We start from the raw sequence: 19,783 nt of genomic DNA on the forward strand, positions 1-19,783 counted from the left end.
TGCTTATTTTTTTAGGCGACTCGCGAGTGATAATACGGCCCTTGAGCACCATTAACTATCACGCCACATTCGCTTAAAGTCCAGCAAATATTATAAATGCACAAACTCGTATATAAGTTTTTCGTAAATATGAGCTTGAGCATTCTTCCCTTTGAACGCACTTTGAGATGGGACCAAATCAAATAGAGAATAAAAACCATTTCATTCAGTTTAATATCTTTGTGTATTTTATATTTCGTTCATAGAAATAACAATTTAGTTATTTAACATTATGAACAATTATTTTCTCACTCTTAAAATTTCATAAATCATAAATCCTTCTCCCCTCTTACAATGAGTATGACCAAAAATAATAAATTTTCAATAAAGTTCTTGAAATTCTTAAATTACAAAAAACATAAACAAAATAATAATAATGAAATGTCTCTGACAATATTAATAATTAATCATGATGACAAAAGAAACTTAAAAATTATACAAATCAAATCACATTCATTGACATAATTTTATTTTTTTTAATTTATTTTAAAACTAAAAATCAGTTAAATAGAAGTCTTTTCAATTGATCAGTCAAGCTCAACTCAAGCAACTGATACACACATCTCAAGGCGGCGTTTCTAGTCATCTTGCACCGAACCACCATCTCTCTCTCTCTGGCTCTCCCTCCTCTCTATCCCTCTCTTTTTCTTTACTCACTAAATCTAGGTCGCTTAAGAAAGAATTCAATCACATTGTCCAAATCAGTGAGACACGCTTTGGATTTGCTAACATTCGAGTCCCAAACCCGCAGATTCGACGAGAAGTCCTGCAATTTATCCAAACTAGCAGCCAGATCTTGAGCCAGCGACTTAGCCGTCTGCGAGAGGCCACCTCCGAAAGACTTGGACGACTTTGTACTGCCGCTGTCGTAGGGCTGGCCGATTCGGTTGAATTCATGCAGCTCGCCATAGTCCAGGACATCCCAGTCGCCTAGTTCCATGTTCCAGGTGAACAGGATGCGACATTCGAATTGTTTCCGATGGAAAACACAGTCAATGTTCCTTGAGCAGTTCAGGCAGTTGTTGCAAGTGGTGGGAAGTTGATCGCGTGCTGTGAAATGGGCCATCAGGACGCAGGAGATAAGATTGCTCCTTGGACAGACCTATAATATAAGATTTTAAATTTAAAACTCACACTTGTTAGTTGAGGAGATGAGAACATTTTCTTACATTGATGAGTTCACAGGCCCAGTCGTAGAAAACATCATAGATCTTGTTGTTCTTCTGGCACAAGTTGCTGATGACGTAGTAGGTGAAGGTCTCCAGATCGAAGGAGTGCTGCGTTATCACCACCGACACACATCGCAGTTTCTCATAGGACATCTGTGAGATCATTTGCATGTCCGAGTAGCACGACCCGTGCACCTCCATTGGCAATGAGGTGTGATAGCCCGGTGAGATGCAGTCATCTAAAAAATAAAAAGAAATTAAGACTTACATTTGGATCTCTTAATCATGGACTCTGGAGTATTAACCTTCTTCACTGGTTATAACCGAAGCAGCATCATCTTCCTCGACGAAGCGTCTTTTAAACTTCTTGGTGCATGTGGGCTTTTCCTGACCGAAGCCACCCTGCAGTGGAACCTCCAGAGTCTTCGGCTCGTCTCGCCTAGGTGACAGGAACGGCACCGTGGTTGGGGACATATTCCCAATTTCATAGTGATTCCGCTTGGCCATCGACACTTGCAGCGGCGAGATCGTGGTGAGTGGCTTGAAATTAAGCATCTGCTGGGATGTGCTGGAAGGTGGCGACTTCTGCTGTTGGAATAGATGCCCTGGCGATCGGATCATCGTATTGCCCACTGGCGAACCGCACGGCGACCTAAATCCATGGTAATGATGGACTGGCGCCGTCGTCGCCGCCACAGCCGACGAGATGTTCTCGTTGGTCTGAGACACTGACGTCGATGGTGGCGAAACACAAGGCGAGTAAAAGTGACTAGTTGCTGCCCGATGGAGGCGATTCGCAGCCGCCGCGCTGCCCGCGAGCATTTGCTGAGTTGTCATGCGTATTTTTGTAAATGGAATAATGTTCTCCGAGTTGTCCTCGGAGAACTCGTACTTCTTGTCGGCCAGACGCCGCTTCCGGAACGTCCCGATCTTCTCGCACTTCTCATTGTCCTCGGAGAACTCGTAGGCGCTGGCCTTGTCACTTGAACTGGTGCTGGCTCCCTGTAAGTCCACCGTTGTTATGCCGTTGCGATAGGACTTTGTGACGATTCGATGATTGCGCTTGCCCTGGTGATTCACCAAACTGACTTTCGTCTGACTACCGCCCACTGCTGGGCTGCTTGTTGTCTGGCTCTTCGAGGAATTCGAGGATCCGGCCCCCGAGCTCAGGCCGCATGTGAAGATCAACTCGTCGAAGTTCTTAGTTTTCGCCGGATCCCCCAGTCTATGCGCCGCCTTCTCTCCGCTGCCACTGCCACTCGTCTGAGCCTCGTTTTCGATGTCCGAGAAGTCGGCGATTATCCGCGCGACTATGTTATTCGTGTTATCACAACCAATTGTTTCTTCTTTAGCTACCGGAGTTTGTCTGGGGAAGGCCGTGGATGGCTGTTTCTTCTCCACAACCGGTTGCTGCTGATGATGATGATGATGCACCTCTTGGGGCGGAGTGCAACGCACCACTGCTGCCACAGCTGCAATCGATTGAGGATGGTTGTTATGATTGTTGTTGGGCGCGGCCTCTAAGTCCACATGCAGCATGTGTATAAATCCATTGGCAATTATTATAACCCTATTGGGACATATCAAATTGATATGTGGATTGAATTTTGGATCGGATTCTGTCGTTGAGTATTTTGTGTGAATTGTTAGATTGCATTTGATGCATAGAGCGTCACAACGAGAAACTAGAAGCGAAACAAAACAAAGGATATAGCTACCATTTTCAAGCCCTTTTGGTAAGTGGTAAGGTTGTTTCTTTTACTTACATCCATCTTCGTCAAATTCACGCAACTTCTTGCAATCCAAACAACCTAGTTTAGGAACTTTTACGTAAGTTAGGTAGGACTCTTCATTTTCATTCTCTGCCGCTCCATGGACAATCAGGACTCTAGGATTAGTCACCCATTGGGCCATTGTAACGGTTTTCAGATTATCAGCGCCATGATCGTCAAAAAGACAACTTTTAAAGAATCTACGCAAGGGCTGGTGGGGTCGATAAATCCAGAAATATAATCTAAAGCAAAAAAAAACATATATAAGAGAAATTGTGGGTCCAATTGTGGACACAAGAAAATGTTAAACTCACGTGTACTTATATCCAATATTAAAATATGAGGCATTCGCATTAGAGCTTTCGTTGCAACACACCTTATAGCTAAGAAGATATTGTCCGCAAGCTGTGAGGCCCATAAACATATGACTGAAATATTGATTATTTATTAATTTTAATAATGTATTAAAATAGTTTATTAATAAGAAATCCTAGAATTGATTTTGTTGAGTAAGAGAGAAGATGTTATTACATTTGGGAAAGATCCTAATATTAGATGACTAGTTCCTATTCATAGCAATCAATGCTGACGATATGGAAGAAGTACTTGTACCACTAAAAAAGTTACTAGATCAAATGGCTTAAATGACGAGCCAATATTTTTCTAAATATTTACATTAATAAACCATGAAAATAAAATCTTTTTTATTAAAATTTCACTTATGTATCAATTGAGACAGACACTTAAAAAATACAGATAATTTGTTACCACCTCAAGGGGATAACAAGGGGATAGGAAAGGGAGAGAGGGGTTGAAAGAAGGTGTCGGTGCACATTGATTTTGAATTCCTGAATATTGCAATGGCTCGGAAAGACAGAGTGTTGCAAGGCATTCCACATTCGCGTAGTACGGCTAAAGAACGAATCTCTGTATTTGACAGTACAGTCGAAGTTGGACTGGAGGGTGTACTGATGAGCATTCATAGAAGCGCGAGTATTACAGTTCAACTGTTTAAGGGGAGGAATGCAACTGGCTATTTCACATCGACGACGAAGTTGTTCAAGCGAAGTAAATGAACTTATGATGATATTATTATCAATCAATTTAAATGCCCTACGTTCAATACTATCCAAGAGGCTTAAGTAAGTTGCAGGAGCACCAGCCCAGAGATGGGAGTTATAAACAAGCTTTGGAATTATATAAGTTTTGTAGATAACAGCCAGATCAGAAGGGTTAAAATATTTCTTGCATCGCCTAAGGAAACTCAAACACCTTGAGGCATTTTTGGCGACATCGCGTATGTGATCGTTCCACAAGAGGTGGTTGGTGACACACATACCGAGGTGTTCAGTCTCATTAACGCAAGTGCCATCCATAGATAATGGCAATGGGGGTATATCTTTAACTCGCTTTAACGATACCAGACAGCACTGGGTTTTCGAAGCATAAAATTCCACGCAGTTTTTTAATCCCCATTGAACAATGCTGTTAAGGTCAGAATTCAATGAGCTTATCATATTTTGTCTTTGCAGTTCCACATCCGAAGAGGAGGGATGTGAATCTGAAAACGGATACGAAACGCTAAGAGTGCTATCGTCAGCGAAACAATGTATTGGATTAGAAGTAGCAGACAGGAGATCATTTATAAAAATGAGAAAGAGTGTTGGAGATAAAACAGAGCCCTGGGGCACATTACCATTTATTTGGTGTTTATTAGACTTGAACTCATCCACTACTACTTGTATTGAACGATCCGAAAGGTAATTACTAATTCAATGAAGCAGGGATTCATGAAAACCGAAAGCACGGATTTTCGATAAGAGGGCTTGATGCCAAACCATATCAAATTCCTTTGAAATATCTAGGACAATAATCTTACTTTCTAGAAAGCAATGTAAAGATTTGCTTCACCGTTCGGTGAGATGAACCATGAGATCACCAGTGGATTGCTTCGAAAGTCGTATTGACGGTTATTAAGAAGCTTTCGATCTTCAAAATATTTCTTAAGCTGATAATTAATCAGCATTTCCATAACCTTGGAAAAAAGGGACGTAAGTGCAATCGTCGGTAGTTAGAAGATGAGGAGATTCGCCTTTTTTGGCGGATAGGCTGGACAAATGTGGTTTTCCATTAGCTCGGAACGAGACCTGAGGAATAGGAGAGATAAAAAAGCTTACGCAGTGGATTTGCAAGAGTTGAAGAACATCTCTTCAGAACAATGGCAAGGATACCATCCGGACCAGTGGATTTATGGGTTAAGATCTTTTAAGACTCTTGCCACAGTAAGAGTTCGAAAAAAAATTGGTCCCATACAATCACTTATTCGGAAAGAGATTAGCTTTCTATAACTAAGAGCAAACTAAAGGAGTGTCATTGACAACGAGCGTAGGAACCGAGGAAGAGGAAGAATTCCTCATGTTTTTTTTACAAATGACCAAACATTTTTACTGCCTTTGGGACATTGCAGTATTTTTTGCCGTAATTTTTGGTCATGTAAAAATTTGGTCCGTCGAATATGGGCGTTGCAGCCTTCCTGGCTTCTTGAACTTATTCCGGTTTTCCTTAGAAGGGTTGGCTTTATAACAACGGAAACTTACTTCTTTGACCCTAATAACCTCTTTACACTTTTACAGGTAGCATCAAACCAATCATTTTCCTTTGGTCTGATGCTTTAAACCCTGTGCGGGACAAAAGTTCTCATTCCCAGGAGAATAAAACTTGTGATCATATCAGCGCTGGCGTCAACGTCACTATCGAGGAAGCATAGTGACCAGTTAAAGATCCTGAAGTAATAATTGAGACCGACCCAGTTGGATTTCTCGTATTGCCAAACGCATCTCTTAAGAGCTCTTTCTTTAACTGGAGAGTTTTGACACGAGATAATTGCTGATATGACACAATAGTCAGATGTGCCTAGAGGAGCTAAAACACTAATAGTGTACTTATCAGGGTCAGAGGTAAGAAACAAGTCAAGAGTTTTTTTCTGCTCGACCTACCACGTCCGACATTCGAGTGGGCTCGTTGACCAGCTGAGTTAGGTGGTTTAACTTAGCGAAGATCTCAGCACACACTCCTTCTGGTTTTGACCGGCCAGAATGTTGAAGCCATGAAGAATTGTGTACATTGAAATCACCTGTAACAACGATTTCAGTGCGAGGATAGGACGAAACAATTCTTTAGATGGAATCAGACAAAGCATAAAATTTACGAGAAGTTGATACTCTGTCTAAATTAGGGCTTCGATAAAGGAAGCAGTAGTGAACGATTTGTTTATTTACGGAGAATAATAAAAAAGTAATTGGTGCCGAGACCATATTGTGGCAAAAACTGACAAGCAACATCGTTCCTAATGTATATGGCGAGATAATGGTGGGAAAAGAATAACGGCACCAAGTTATACCCTTGATTAAAAAATTCAGTGGGATCGGAATCCCCACCCACTTGGGTTTCACTTAGTGCCAATTAAGCTGTCCCGTTACAAACAGTATGGAAGTACATCGAAAGGAAATTCGTTCTAAGCCTACGAATATTACAATAAATAATTTACAGCCATTGTAAATAAAAAAAATAGCAAACACCAAAACATACGAAGACTATAAAAAAAAATCATTGAGTTGAACCACAGAATGCTATCCTGGACTCTAAAAAGTTACTTACTTAATTAAGGTGGCGCTACAGTCCTGTATGAACTAGGGCCTCACCCAACAAACTTCTCCATCTCACTCGGTCCCCAGCTAGATGTCTCCACTATCGCGCTCCAAGTTGGGTGCGGTCACTTTCCACTTGTGAGCGCTACCTGGTCCGCGGTCTTCCTCTACCGCGCTGTCCTGTGGGTGTGGATTCGAAGACTTTCCGGGACGTAGCATTAGTTTTCATGCGAATTACGTGAACCAGCCATCTTAGTCGTTGCACTTTTACCCTTTTGGCTAAGTCTACATCGCTGAACAGCTTGCCGTTCTTCTCCTCCACTCCCTTTTCGATGCTTACGGGACCATAGATCACACGAATAACTTTTCTCTCGAAGCAACCCAAGGTGCTTTCATCCGCTTTTGTCATAGTCCATGCTTCTGCACAGTATAGCAGGAGGGGGATAATGAGGGTTATACATAACGACACTTTGAGAGAGGACTTTTCCACTCAATTTCTTTTTAAGTCCAAAGCAACATCGGTTACCAAGAGTTATTCTTCGTTTGATTTCAGCGCTGGTGTTTTCTGCGTTTACAGCGCAGCCTAGGTAGACGAAGTTCTTGACTACCTCAAGTTACGTCTGTCAATGTTGACGTTTTGATCAAGACGTTGGTGTTGAAGGTTCTTTCTTGACGATAGCATGTACTTTGGTTTGCCCTCATTAACCTTTGAACCCATTTTTGCCGCCTCTGCCTTAATACTCACAAAAGCCCCATTGACATCACGCTGAGTTATTCCGATTATGTCAATGTAATTAGCATATGCTAGTAATTAGACAGACTTTTGAAAGATAGTGGTTCTAGTGTTGACACGGAACGTCTATACTATTCCATTCATCGGGCATGCTTTCTTCTGACCTTATCTTACAGATAAGTTGGTGCATGCTCCTAACCAACTAATTTCCAGCTGCTTTAAAGAGCTCGGCATTCAAGCTATCCGCTCTAGCGACTTTATTAGACTCCTGCTTATATATGGCAATCTTTAATTCGTCTATGTCGGGGGGACGGGATTGTAGGCTTTCGTCGTCTATATTGAATGGATCATCATCCTGCCTGACAGCTGAATTCGGTGCGTCGTCGCCGTTATACAGTCTGCAGAAGTGGTCCTTCCATATCCTCAGCAATGACTGCGGTTCCACTATGATGTTTCCACTTTCGTCTTTGAAGGCTTCGTTTCCAGGTTTATGTACCTGTGAATTTCGTTTCACCTGTTCATAAAACTTTCGAACTTCATTCTGCTTTTAAACCTCTCAACATCTTCGACCGCACGTTTCTCATGCCCTCTCTTTTTATTTCTGAGAATTCGGTGTTCCTCTCGCCTCTTCTGCTCATAGAGCTCATGAGCAGCTCTCGTCCTTTTATGCAGCGCCGCTTTGCGTGCCTGTTGTTTGGCTGCATTTGCCTGCCGACATTCCTCATCAAACCAGGGGTTCCTTGTTGGTGGCTGTTTGAAACCCAGCACATCAGAGGCGGCTTCTCTGATTGCATCTTGGCAATGTTGCCACTGGTTTTCGATACATTGTGTTGGCGGCAGAGAACTTCGAGAGAGGTTACTTGTAACTCGGTCGGAAAAGGATTTGGCGATCTCTGGCGATTGTAGCTGTTCAACGTTGTATCTTCTCCCAGCACCTCCCTGTTTTGCCATGGGTCTGGAAATCCGAAGTGCTACCTTGGCTACAGCGACGTAGCGGTCTAAGTCGATTTTAGCTCCTCGGAAAGTTTGGACATTGTTATTGAAATAATTAAATATATTATTTTTCAGAGAAGCTTAAGACTGAGTCTTGGGAAGTCCATTTTTAAATCTTCGTATTGGTATTTTCAGTTGAAATAATAATAAACGCTTTTGTATTTAAAAACTTTTAATGCATACACTAAGGCTATCTTACAAAGAATGAATAAGAAGGAAAAAGAACAATTGTATTAAAGCATACAAATCATAGATATTAGGGAATTCCCCTTATAATATAAAAAACTCATAGGTTGCTTTTATTTAAATACTTACAAGTGATGACAAATAAAGTTATAAAGTTGAATACTAAAGGATTGTATTTTGCCTTAAGGTGCAAACTCAATAGCCGCCCTCAAAATACAAATAATTTTAAAAGTTTAAAACAATTGATACAAATAATAAAAAAAAATTAGATATTTGGATAAACAAAAATGTATTATATATTATATATGTAGTTTAATTTATACATATTATATTATATGAAAACGTAAATAACATACTTAAAAAAAAAATTATTCTCTTAGACCGATGTTAAAGATGATTTCGGCAAACTTTGGTGATGGTAGTTGCTTGGTGAAGGCGTCGGCGAGTTGGTTTTCTGTAGGAATATATTTAAGAATAATTGTTTTATTTTCTACCTGTTCTCTACTAAAATGATATTTGATATCGACATGTTTAGATCGTTTGTGAGATATTGGGTTGTTTGCTAAGGAGATACAACTCTGGTTATCTTCAAAGATTGCGATCGATTCATTGATTATAATATCAATGCTTTTTAACAATGACTTTAACCATAAAGCCTCTCGGACAGCCTCAAAGAGTGCCATATATTCAGCTTCAGTAGATGAAGCTGCAACTGAATTCTGCCGTTTTGTATTTCAGCAAATTAAATTATCGCCAAATAATTTGAATAAATAACCGGTTGTACTTTTTCTGTCGGTTTCACAACCACCCCAATCGGCATCTACAAATCCGACTAACAAATCTTTATATGGTACTTTTGTATACCTCAATTTAAAATTGATCGTACCCTTTATATATCTTAAAACTCTTTTTATATTTTGCCAAAGTTCTTTGTTGTTTTTGTTTTGGAATCTACTAAGGAAATTAATTGATGTGCAAAGATCGGGACGAGTACACAACATTGCGTACATCAAACAACCAATAAGGTTTCGACAAGGAGCGTTAAACTCTTCATCAGACATCAACGCTTTTGTGTCTAATTTGACTGCTAGAGGAGTACCTATGGGCTTACAATTTTCCATATTAAATCTTTTTAAAACATTGTTTAAATAAATACTTTGATCTATAGCAATTTCATTTTCTTTTCTTAAAACTCTTATCCCTAAAAACAACTTTATTTCATTCATATCAACCATTTCGAATTGTTGTTTTAAATAGATTTTGAAGTTTTTCATAGTTTCTAAATCTCCTGTTACGATCAAAAGATCATCAACATAAAGAATGAGGTAAATATTTTGATTTGGATGTCCTCTATCTAGAAAATATAGACAATGATCGTTAGGTGAGTTTTTTAAATGACAATTTTTTAAAATTTCATCGAAACGTTGAAACCAGCACCTAGCTGATTGTTTCAGCCCATATATCGCTTTATTCAATTTACATACCAAATTATCACTCTTTTTGGTAATACCTTCTGGTATAGTCATATAAATATCTTCCTTTAGGAATCCATTTAAAAAAGCTGACTTTACATCCATTTGATGGATAAGTAAATTGAATTGGCAAGCGAATGCTAGAATAATTCGAAAAGTGGTAATTCGAACAACTGGGGCGAATGTTTCGCTATAATCCTCTAAGTATTTTTGGCTAAAACCCTTAGCGACAAGTCGAGCTTTATACCTAGATGGGTTTCCGCTTAAATCATTTTTAATAGGAAAAACCCATTTACATTTACAATATTTTTGTTAATTGGTCTTTGTACAATCGACCAAGTATTATTCACTTCCAGTGAATTAAGTTCCTCTTTTATGGCTTCTAACCATTTATCTTTATCTTCCTTTTCATTAATTTCTTGGAAGTCTTTTGGAATCTTATTAATTATAGATTCGGCATATAATAAAAAGTTGTCATTATCTCCTTGGTCCTCTTTATAAGAGACTTTTGGCAGATTTTTGATTCTTTCACTTTTTCTACAGTTCCCGTCTGCAGTTTTAAAGTGTTTCGTTTGAACATTTTCATGTTCATCATCCGTTTCTATAATGACGGATTTATCCGTTTCTATAACACCGGATTTATCCGTTTCATCGGATTTACCTGCTTTTTGTATATCAACAGGTTCACTTTTTTCAGTGTTAGTAAATTTAGGCATTTTAAATAATTCCGTGGAGCCTTTTGATTCCACTGTATCAAAATCTAAAACTGGCCTTGATATTTTAAAATTTAGTTCGTCAAAAATGACATCACGGGCTTTTATAAATTTTTGTGTTCTAGGATCCAAAATTTTATATCCATTTGGCTCATAGCCCACAAATATACCTTTAAAAGATTTGTCGTCAAATTTACTTTTCCTATTTTTATCGTGGACAAAAACAGTAGAGCCAAAAATTTTTAAGTTACCTATATTTGGTTTTCTGTTATGCCACATTTCAAAAGGGGTTTTGTTTGGGCATAATGCTTTTGTTGGGGAAATATTTAATAAATACGTAGCAGTTAAAATTGATTATCCCCAAAAATATTTTTGTAAATTCGCATTATTTAATATAGCACGAGCTTTTTCTGTGAGTGTCCGATTCATTCTTTCAGCAACCGAGTTCTGCTGAGGAGTATATGGGACCGTTAAATGATATGTTATACCCTTTTCCTTGAAAAATGATTTCATATCATTTGAAATATATTCACGTCCATTATCACAGTAAACTTGTTCTACTTTTAGACTAAAATGCACTTCACTTTTAGTTACGTAGTCTTTAAAAACTTCAAAAAGTTCTGACTTATGAGTCAATAGATAAACCACAGTGTAATGGGTGAATTCATCGATAAAAGTCACAAAATAATTTTTGTTATCGATTGTTACAGGGGTAATTGGCCCACATATATCCGAATGAATTATTAATAATGGACGATTAACATAAGATTTGTCTTTTTGTTTTGAAAATGGTAAACGTGATTGTTTTCCATAAATACATGCTTCGCATATCAAATTAGTAGGAACGAGATTTTTAATGACTTCACTATCTGCAGCCATTTTTCTTTCTCGCATTTCTATAAGTTTGTTTTTACTTATATGACCTAGTCTTTTATGCCATAGCATATAACTTTCGGTATCTTGCTTACAGGTATTAATTTCTGAATTTGTTTTCAGATTCAAATAATAAAACTGTATTATAATTAAATTTTTACATAACTCACCCTTAACCAATATTTCGTTGCATTTTTTAATTACAACTTCACCATTGTTTTCAAAATGTACCGACATCCCTGCTTCTTGAATCCTTCGAACAGACAAAATGTTATAGGGAATCTCCGGTGAGTAAAACACGTTTTGTAGTACGCCTTTAATGCCATCCTTAGTTATAACGTCGATGGTTCCTTTTTCGTTGACGTCCAGCGTTGTGTTCTCCTTTGCTACTCCAATTTCCAAGGGTTGTTCCAGTTGATTCAAATTTGAAAAATATTCACGCTTGTTTGCAAAGTGGTCTGTTGCTCCAGAATCCAGCAAAAATTTGATTTCATTATTCGCAGTATATTTATTTATATATTTTGTTTCGCCAATCATAAAAGCAAATTTTTTGTCACTTGGGATAATTGTTTGAACTGCTCCAGATCTGGTCCATTCCTTAGTCCTTTTGTTTGAATTGCGATGTTTATTGTTCGAAATAAATTTCTTATAATAAAAACAGTTTGCTTTGATATAGTTAGAGCGTCCGCAATGATCACATTTTGTTCGATTTGACTTTACATTAAATTTATTTCTTTTGAAAGTATTGTGATGTTTACGTTCATTTCTCATATTGTTTGTTGGTGTATTCAATTCAATCTGAAGCACTTTGGATGATGTATCTGTTTGATCAAGTTTTATTTGGTAATCAAGCAGCCTGGTTTTTACGAATGCCAGTGTCAAGTCCTTTTCCGCTAAAGTTTGTATGGCCGTCACAATTCCATCATAAGATGAAGGTAGCGATAAAAGTAATTGTGCCACTTTATTCATCTCGTCGACCTGAGCTCCTGCTGCTTGTAGCTCAGTGATTAACTCATCAAATTTTATGAAGTGATCAAATAAAGTGATATCGCCTTTGAATTTAAATGTTAAGAGCTTCTTCTGCACCGATAACTGGGTGGCCAAACTTTTACGCTCATAAATTTCGTCGAGCTTCTTAATTATGTCCAATGCTGTCTTTTCTTCAGTTATCATGCCAATCATTGTGTCGTTCAGATGCTCAATAATGCATCCTTTTGCAATTCGCTCCATTCTCCTCCATTCTCCTGAGTTTTTATTTTCGGAAGAGTTCTCTTCCAGTGCTGGAAGACAATTTTCTTCAGCAAGTAATGCTTTCAATCGAAATTTCCATATACTATAATTTTCTCCATTGAAAGGAGTTATATTCCTCTTATTTTTGGAATTTGACATCTTGGTACTTTTTGTATTATATAATTTTATATAAAAGCACAACAATAATTAATTAATTAAACAAACACAGAAAGCAATGACTGGGCCCATAACCTATTGGTATTTTCAGTTGAAATAATAATAAACGCTTTTGTATTTAAAAACTTTTAATGCATACACTAAGGCTATCTTACAAAGAATGAATAAGAAGGAAAAAGAACAATTGTATTAAAGCATACAAATCATAGATATTAGGGAATTCCCCTTATAATATAAAAAACTCATAGGTTGCTTTTATTTAAATACTTACAAGTGATGACAAATAAAGTTATAAAGTTGAATACTAAAGGATTGTATTTTGCCTTAAGGTGCAAACTCAATACTTCGTAGTCAGAATTTGGAGAGCGTGACTGAAGAACACACTGATATATTTTAAATTCTTAAAATAGCGTTAACTGAATCAATGTCAAAAATATCAATAGAAACAGTGCGTGCGTTACTCGCGACCGGTGGAAAAAGTGGAGAGCTTTCAGTACCTTGGAAGTATCTTCTCCATCGAAGGCGGAACCAAACAAGACGTTATCTGCTGCATTGGCAAAGTAAAAGCGGAGTTCGATATGCTGTTGAAAATTTAAAGGAATACTTCTATCAGCTTAAGAACAAAGCTACGACTGTTTCGCACAAATGTCGAATCTGTGCTTCTTTATGGATGCAGCACTTGGAAGGTTACTTCAGCCATTACAAGAAAGCTGCCAACCTTCGTGAATAGATGTCTTTGTAACATCCAAAGGATTTTCTGGCCAAACCGTATATCAAATGAGGTCCTTCATAGAAGGACGGGCCAGGAACCTATAGACTCTATAATACGAAGGCGTGGCATTGGATTGGATATACGCTTCGAAAAGGTAACGACTGCATTGCAGGCCAAACAATGCAGTAGAATCCGCTCACACAAGAAGGAAGAAGATGGCCAAGAAGCACATGGCGAGGCGGAATCAGCGTCACTAGGAAAAAGTTGGAGGGAGCTGAAACACATCTCCGGAAACTGTACACGATGGCGCGTAGGCGTAGTGGAGGCCCTATGCCCTTTAAGGACCTAAGTAGATTAGATTTTGTTTTTTAGATTAGATTGGTTATATTGTTAAGCAAGAGTGTAACTTGATTTTGCGTCAGTATTTCCAAAAGCATTCCTTCTTATTTCTTTAAGAACTGGTTATCTTCCAACAAAGTGTAAGACACCCTCTATTTTCTTTAAATTGCACAATGAGCATATAATTGGTAAGTCAAGCTGCATAACTTCACCTCTCAATTTAACCATAATTGAAATTTCAGCAATGCTATTATCGTCCCTAAAATAATTCCCCTTTTCCAAGTTGTGATTTAGTTGACTGTAGATCTGCCTGTATATAGATCCTGTGGCGTCATTCAAGTATTTCTCCCGTTGTTTTATGTCCACTGCGGAAATGAGCTGCTATAAAGAAGCTTTTAAATCATCCTGGTTATTACACAAAAGGTTAAGTTCCATTCCACATTATCTTGCCAAATTTATCCAATCAGCACACCATCCTGCTTTGGTTCGTATTATTTGAAGCGCTACTATCTTTGGAAGCCTATTACAGCTCATCTTCATAACTCTCAAGATGTAATCGACTTGCATTTTTAGGGTTCGTATGAACATAGATGATAATCCTGATTCCAACATAATAACGTAGTTGGGTGTATTTTGATGGCAGTTTAAAAATTCGCTTAACATAGTGTCGGAGAAGTTTCTCAACTGTTGTGTTCCCCAAGTTTGTGCCGCGTATAATATCACACACTCAGATACCGCTTTAACTAGTTTCTCTCTTAGATGAATTTAAATGCTCAATTTGTTCGTTAAGTGAAATCCACGGTATTTGAATTTCGTGACAACTTCAATGACCTTTCCATTATAGAACCATTTTTCTTTCGCTGTATTGCGGCCTCCTCCTCGTTTAAAAATCAAAATTTTGGACTTATTAAGATTCACCATCAAACTCCAAAGCTGACAATATTGATACAGGCGGTTTATCATTAACTTGTGATTCTGCCTAAAGAACAATGTCGTCCGCAAACAGCAATGCTTTTATTATTTGTCCGGCGAAGTCTATGCCACCTGGTAGGATGTCTTCAATAAACAAGGCGAACAGACTCAGACTCAATGTACAGCATTGTCTGACTACCCATTGTACTTTAAATCCTCTTGACAACTCTTCTCCATTCCATACCTTAGCAATTGTATCTGCATATAGATTCTGAATAAGTCTTCCTAACTTCCATGACATTCCGTTACTGTACAGCTTGTAGATAAGCGCATGTCTATCGATCATACCAAATGCAGATTTAAAGTCAACGAAAAACGTATATAGCTTCTTGTCCTCATTGAGGAATGTTTGTGTGATACTTTTGAGGGTAAAAATGTCGTCAACCATCGAATAACCTGTCCTAAAGCTTGCTTGAAACTCTTTTATGAACTTGTTGTCTTCTATCCATTTATTAAAAGGTTTTTGCAAGACCAGCGTGAATATTTTAGGAAAGGATATTCCTCTATAATTAGACACCTCGGCAAAGCTCCCTCTCTCTCTGCCGTATTATGTGAACGTCTGAAGCCATTCGTCAAGAACCTGATTGGTCCTTATCAGTGTGGCTTCAGACCAGGAAAGTCCACTATCGACCAAATATTCACACTACGGCAGATCTTGGAAAAAACCCAGGAGCTTCAAATCGATACCACCATCTCTTTATCGATTTTAAAGCCGCGTATGACAGCATCTATAGGGAAGAGCTCTACCGAGCAATGTCTAGTTTTGGCATCCCTGTCAAACTTATCCGTTTGTGCAGAATGACGATGGAGAATGCACGCTGCTCTATCAAGGTTGGAAAAGATCTCACCGATGCATTTGATGTCAAAAAAGGCTTTAGACAAGGCGATGCACTGTCATGCGACTTCTTCAACATCTTTCTGGAAAGAATTGTGCAAAACTCAACCGTCAACACTAGAGGCACAATCTTCCAAAGATCCATCCCATTACTCGGATACGCAGATGATATTGACATAATTGGAAGATAAGCGTGATGTCAGTGGAGCGTTTTTGAGCATTGCGACGGAAGCGAAGAAGATGGGTTTAGTGGTCAATGAGGGCAAGACCAAGTATATGCTGTCATCAAAAAAGGACACTGAACGATGACGTATTGGACAAAACGTCACCATGAACAGCTATAACTTTGAGGTAGTTAAGGACTTTGTTTACCTAGGCACCGCTATTAATGCAGACAACAACACCAGCGCTGAAATCAAACGAAGAATAACTCTTGCAAATCGCTGCTTCTTTGGACTTAGAAGGCAATTGAGAAGTAAAGTCCTCTCTCGAGCATGTAAAATCACCATCTATAAGACACTCATCATCCCGGTTCTCATTTATGGCGCTGAGGCCTGGACCCTGTCAAAGAAAGATGAGACCGTCTTAGGATGCTTCGAGAGAAAAATTCTTCGGGTGATTTTTGGTCCGGTACGCATAGATGGAGAATGGAGGAGAAGATATAACGACGAACTGTACGGGCTGTACAGCGACACTGACCTAGTTAGCAGAATTAAAGTCCAACGGCTTAGATGGCTAGGTCATGTAGAGCGGATGGACATCAACGCTCCAGCCCGGAAGGTCTTCGAATCCAATCCCGAGGGACGGCGCAGTAGAGGAAGACTGCGACTCAGGTGGCGCACGCAGGTGGGAGAGGACGTCAACCAACTTGGCGTGCGAAACTGGAGACAGCTAGCTAGGGACCGAGCTGGGTGGAGACGCTTGTTGGTTGAGGCCCATGTCCGCCCCGGACTGTAGCGCCACCTTAAGTAAGTGAGTAAGGCAAAGCTCCCTTTCTTATGAATCGGGAAAATGATGGACACCTTGAATTCTAGTGATATCATTCCTGTTTCCATGACATTGTTATACATAGTTGTCAGTCGATTGATTAGCTCTGCTATTCCATGCTTATTAAAACTCTGCTGGTATGCCCTTTGGTCCGCATGTTTTCCCATCCTTAAGTTTCATTACAGCTGAAATCACTTCTTGGTGTCTTATTCAAGCATCAAGAGTTTCATTTTTAAAACCTGGAGTAGCGTATTGAAAAACAAGTTTCCCTTCTGTTGGATTCAACAAATTCTGAAAGTGATCTGCCAGCTGATCCGAAGCTATCTAAAATGGATTGAAAACTTTTTTCCGTTCAGCTGCTTTGCCAGGTTCCAAAACTCCTCTCCTAAGGATTTAAGTAAGAAGTAGCGTTCGAGAGATATAAAGGGTTAACCAAAATGTTCACCTTTTTTTTAAATTGTAATGGTAAAAAAATACCCATTTAATTCTTTTGAGAGTTTTTCTGCATATTTCTGCATTATTATCTGTATAACAAAATGTATTTGGAGTCGATATCTCTACTGATTCTTGAGCTATGGACGACGAAAAAACCGTCGCGAACGTACAGACTCTAGGGACCTTGAAACGTCGAGAAATGTCAAAATTTTCAATTCGAATCGTCGAATCAGACGATTACAGTAACTTCCTACACAGTAACTTGCCAAACAAAATAAAAACAAGTTCCTTCTTAAAGATCCTAGAAAATGGAGTGTAGCATAAAACGTCTTCATGCCAATTTTTGAAAAATTGTTAACAAAAATGTTTTAAGAATGGTTTTTCACGTTTAAAAACGTCAATAAAACCTTTCGATTGGTAAATATTTGATTGATTCAAACGCTTTCCGTAGCAAACTGGGGAATCTTACGTGTACAAGTGTCTCGCTGTTTGAAAGTCTCTACGACAGATTTTACGTACGTGACCTTCCCAACACATCATTCAACATAACAGACTCCAAGAGAGATAAGATTATTTTATTTAGTTTTTTTTTTTGTTCAAACACTTATATTTCCATATACACAGAATTCTCAAGGCTATACGTTCTACCTATGCACTTACATAGTAGCTAAGTGGTGGCATACTCAAAGTTATCATTATTTTTAATGAGTTATTCAAAGAACTTACTTAATTAAGAAAAAGCAATCAAAAGTAGGAGGTTTCACTTACCCTTGTAAATAACAATACGGCACAATATCTTTAAGACAAAATCCTAATCTACTTGGCACTTTAGTAAATGCACGCTTCATTTGTTTGTTCCTACGATTACCGGAAAAGTGTCCACAATTCTATAAATAGAAACAAAATTCCCAATTTATCAGCAATCAGTTGTCCGTCCAATCAACGGATGAGTTTACCTCTCTGTTCATTAACATCGTGTGCAAATTAACTTCGACACTGGCAGCGACGGCAGCAGCGGACACATCAGGGGTTCCGGGTGCTTTTGATGTTGGCACATCGCTGCACTCATCCGAATCCTCATCTGAACTGTCCGAGATAAAGTACGATGATGCTTCCGAAAAGATCCCACTCTCAAAGCGGTTCTCCATAATTTTCACAGGTAGTCCGTCGTCTTCGTACTTGTTAAGTTACTCCCAAAACTAGAGTCAAAGCAAGGAAGCAAATGCATCATGAAAAATAAAACCAAATAGACAAAAACAGGATTCAGGCAAACAGGATTCACATACATAGGTACTTAATTTCGAGTTTATTCGAGATAAATTAAAGCAGAGATACCAAAGAAGAAGCAAAGAATAAAACAACAAGAAAAAACATGGGGCATTCCTCTTTTTCTTTTTGGCCATGACTTACGCTGCAGATTTGCGGATTTAAAAGTTTAGAAATCATCTGGCAATTGCTAAGTTATGCAAATATACATCGTAGGGGAGTTGGTTTTGGTGAAACTATCAGTTTATTGGTTTACTCTTGGAGCAGAATTCTAATTTTTAAAATATATTATTCAATTCACTTTCTGCGATACACAAAACGAAGAGAGTTGTGAGTGAATGGAACAAGCAGACAAAAAAAAACAAATTTTTGGCATATCAACTTTTGACAGTTTTTTGACAGCTTATCCGGCAAATGAGAATTTCTAAAGAGCGCCATCTGTGGGTTGAGGGTAGTACGAAGTCAAATTTTGTATTTCGCTTCAAACTGTACCAGTTGGGAAGTCGTTCAGCGAAAAACAAATTTAAAACTTGTTTAAGGGTTATCTCACACCAGGCTATCGGAGATGATGTCTTTAATAACTGAAACACAAACACGCTTCAGCTTCGGCTTCAATGCATGCTATCACAATGAAGCTTCAACCTCACGTTTCATTTGACAATCGTAGGGAAATAACGTAATGTGACTCCAAATAGAAGCTCTAGTTCAAATGTGCTGAACATTTGCTTTGTCTGACAGCTCAACAGCTGTAAAAAGTCAACAAATAAAGTACATTTGCTTTTGTAGGGATTCCTGTTGGATATTATAGGCTGAGTAAACTATGTACTTCCGCTATAAATTAATTTGTTTGTCGATTTCAAAACACATCAGTTTTATTATTTTGAGAAAAAATAACAGCTGCTAGTGACAGCTTGGAAATATCATATTGAAAGTGTAATTCAAAGCAACCTCGAAGCAGGCCCAACGTTACGCTGACGAAGCTGAAGCGTGTTTGTGTTTCAGCCATAAATGTACTTTTGTATCTGTAACAGCATTACCAAAAATTGTGTGGGGGGAGGGAAAAAACCAAGTTGAGTAAAGCGTTCCACATTCTCGCTTAAAATAGGATTTTTGTGTAATGGTTCAAAAACTTAAACTGGTGAGTATTTCTAGAAGTGTGAGTACTACGGCTTTATTGTTTGAGGGGGCATGCAACTGGCTAGTTCGACAGAACATTGTAAAAATATCTGTAAA

General features: G+C 38.5%; 1 protein-coding gene across 1 annotated transcript; it reads right to left on the reverse strand.

Annotated features, from left to right (window-relative positions):
* Positions 1–209: 209 nt before the first annotated feature.
* LOC129939453 (uncharacterized) lies at positions 210–18,902 on the reverse strand. The gene is made up of 8 exons (XM_056047474.1): positions 18,695–18,902; positions 18,241–18,483; positions 18,053–18,171; positions 3,295–3,408; positions 2,975–3,222; positions 1,514–2,893; positions 1,209–1,447; positions 210–1,141 (listed from the first exon to the last, which is right to left on the reverse strand). Exons 2-8 carry the CDS (start codon positions 18,430–18,432, stop codon positions 689–691), a joined length of 2,745 nt encoding a protein of 914 aa, XP_055903449.1. The 5' UTR covers positions 18,433–18,483; positions 18,695–18,902; the 3' UTR covers positions 210–688.
* Positions 18,903–19,783: the final 881 nt, after the last annotated feature.

Source organism: Eupeodes corollae, chromosome 1, assembly GCF_945859685.1.
Source record: "Eupeodes corollae chromosome 1, idEupCoro1.1, whole genome shotgun sequence".
Lineage (NCBI taxonomy): Eukaryota > Metazoa > Arthropoda > Insecta > Diptera > Syrphidae > Eupeodes > Eupeodes corollae.